General features: G+C 62.9%; 1 protein-coding gene across 1 annotated transcript in view; it reads left to right on the plus strand.

The window, feature by feature from the left end:
• VPS51 (vacuolar protein sorting 51 homolog (S. cerevisiae)) overlaps positions 1-1,750 on the plus strand; it is a 9,723-nt gene extending 7,973 nt beyond the window's left edge. Inside the window, exons 9-10 of the mRNA XM_009334144.1 lie at positions 441-528; positions 1,214-1,750. Coding sequence (XP_009332419.1) covers positions 441-528; positions 1,214-1,474 — 349 coding nt within the window. The 3' untranslated portion in view covers positions 1,475-1,750. The remainder of the gene's footprint in view (positions 1-440; positions 529-1,213) is intronic.
• The last annotated feature ends 6 nt before the right edge of the window (positions 1,751-1,756 follow it).

The following is a 1,756-nucleotide window of genomic DNA, read 5'->3' on the forward strand; positions in this document are numbered from 1 at the left end:
TGTCCCCCCTGTGCGCCCGGCGCCCCCCCTGCGGTAACCGCTACATCTTCCCCGTGACCCTCTTCATGTCCCCAGACTGTCCCAATATTCCCAGTATCCCCGTATGTCCCAACCATCCCCGTGTTCCCCCGACTGTCCCAGTATCCCCTGATGATCCCCATGTGCCTTGCGTCCCACGATTGCCTCATCTCTCCGTGTCCTTGACCATCCCCCCGTTCCCTGACTGTCCCCACATCCACCGCCCATCCTCATGTTCCCCTGTCTTTGTGTCCCCAAACGGCCCCAATATCTCTTGACCGTCCCTGCATCCTCTGGCCACCTCTGTGTCCCCATCCCTGTGTCGCCTGACAGCCCCTGTGTCCCTGCCCCCACGTCCCCTGGCTTTCTCAAATACTTGACTGTCCCCGTGTCCCTGACTCTCCTGGTGTCACCATCCCCAGCGCCCCCATGGACACTCACCTGCTCAGCAACATCCAGAAGCTCTTCTCTGAACGCATTGACATCTTCAGCCCTGTCGAGTTCAACAAGGTGAGGCCACGGGGACATTCCCATGTCCCCAAGGGCCCCCAGGGTCCCTAAACTGCCCACCTTCCCGGCTGTCACATGTCCCTGGTGTCCCCATGACCCAGGTGCTGGGGCCCAGGGGGTCCCCAGGAGCTGATGACCAGGACAGGGGTGTTGCCACTGTCCCCTGATGCTCCCCTGTCCTACGTGTCAGGACTCAGGAGGTCCCTGCGGCTGATGACCAGGGCGAGGGTGTCCTCGTGTCCCTGTGCTGACTTGACTCAGGGCCTCCCTGTGTTCCCAACAGGCAGGCCAAGGGTGTCCCCATCCCCCCGTGCCACGTGTCCCCTATGTCCCACTGTCCCACGTGTCCAGGCTTGGGAGTGGCAGCCAGGACAAGGGTGTCCCTTGTGTCGCCCATGTGCCCATGCTCATGGGACTTGGGGCCTCCCCGCACGTGAAGAATCCAGGCCGAAGGATTCCCCATTGCCCTGGGCCGCATGTCCCTAGTGTCCCCACATCCCGTGTGTCAGGACGCAGGGGATCCTTGGGGACTGCTGACCAGGATGATTATCCTAGGAACTGATGGCCTGCAGAGGGGCGTCCCCAATGTCCCCGCATCCCCGTGCAGATGTAACTCGGGGCCTTCCTGCCCTGGGGGCATCCCTGTTCCCCTGTGCCACGTGTCCCCGCTGTCCCCGCGTCCCAGGTGTCGGTGCTGACTGGGATCATCAAGATCAGCCTAAAGACGCTGCTGGAGTGTGTGCGGCTGCGGACATTGGGGCGCTTCGGGCTGCAGCAGGTGCAGGTGGACGGCCATTACCTGCAGCTCTACCTCTGGCGCTTCGCCGCTGACGAGCGGGTGGTGCAGGGGCTGCTGGACGAGGTGGCTGCCAGCGCCGCCCACCGCTGCCTCGACCCCGTCCCCATGGAGCACAGCGTCGTCGAGCTCATCTGCGAGCGCGGGTAGGACATGGGGACACACGGGGGCGTGGGTTGATGTACAGGACATGGCGTCGCGTAGCGGGGGGGACACAGGGACATGGGACATCTGTGTCACCATGGGGCACAGCCGAGTGGGGACATCTCTGGGAGGGGTGCATGTCTTAGGTTCTGTTATGTATCTGGGGACAGACCTGTACCCTGTGAGTCCCCACACATACATGGGGATGCTCCATGTATCCTCCCCCATATGGCAACACACAAGGATGTCCCGTGTCCCCACACCCACACAGGGTCACCCCATGTCGTC

The sequence above is a fragment of the Pygoscelis adeliae genome, unplaced genomic scaffold (assembly GCF_000699105.1).
Source record: "Pygoscelis adeliae isolate BGI_AS28 unplaced genomic scaffold, ASM69910v1 Scaffold420, whole genome shotgun sequence".
Taxonomy (NCBI): Eukaryota; Metazoa; Chordata; class Aves; order Sphenisciformes; family Spheniscidae; genus Pygoscelis; species Pygoscelis adeliae.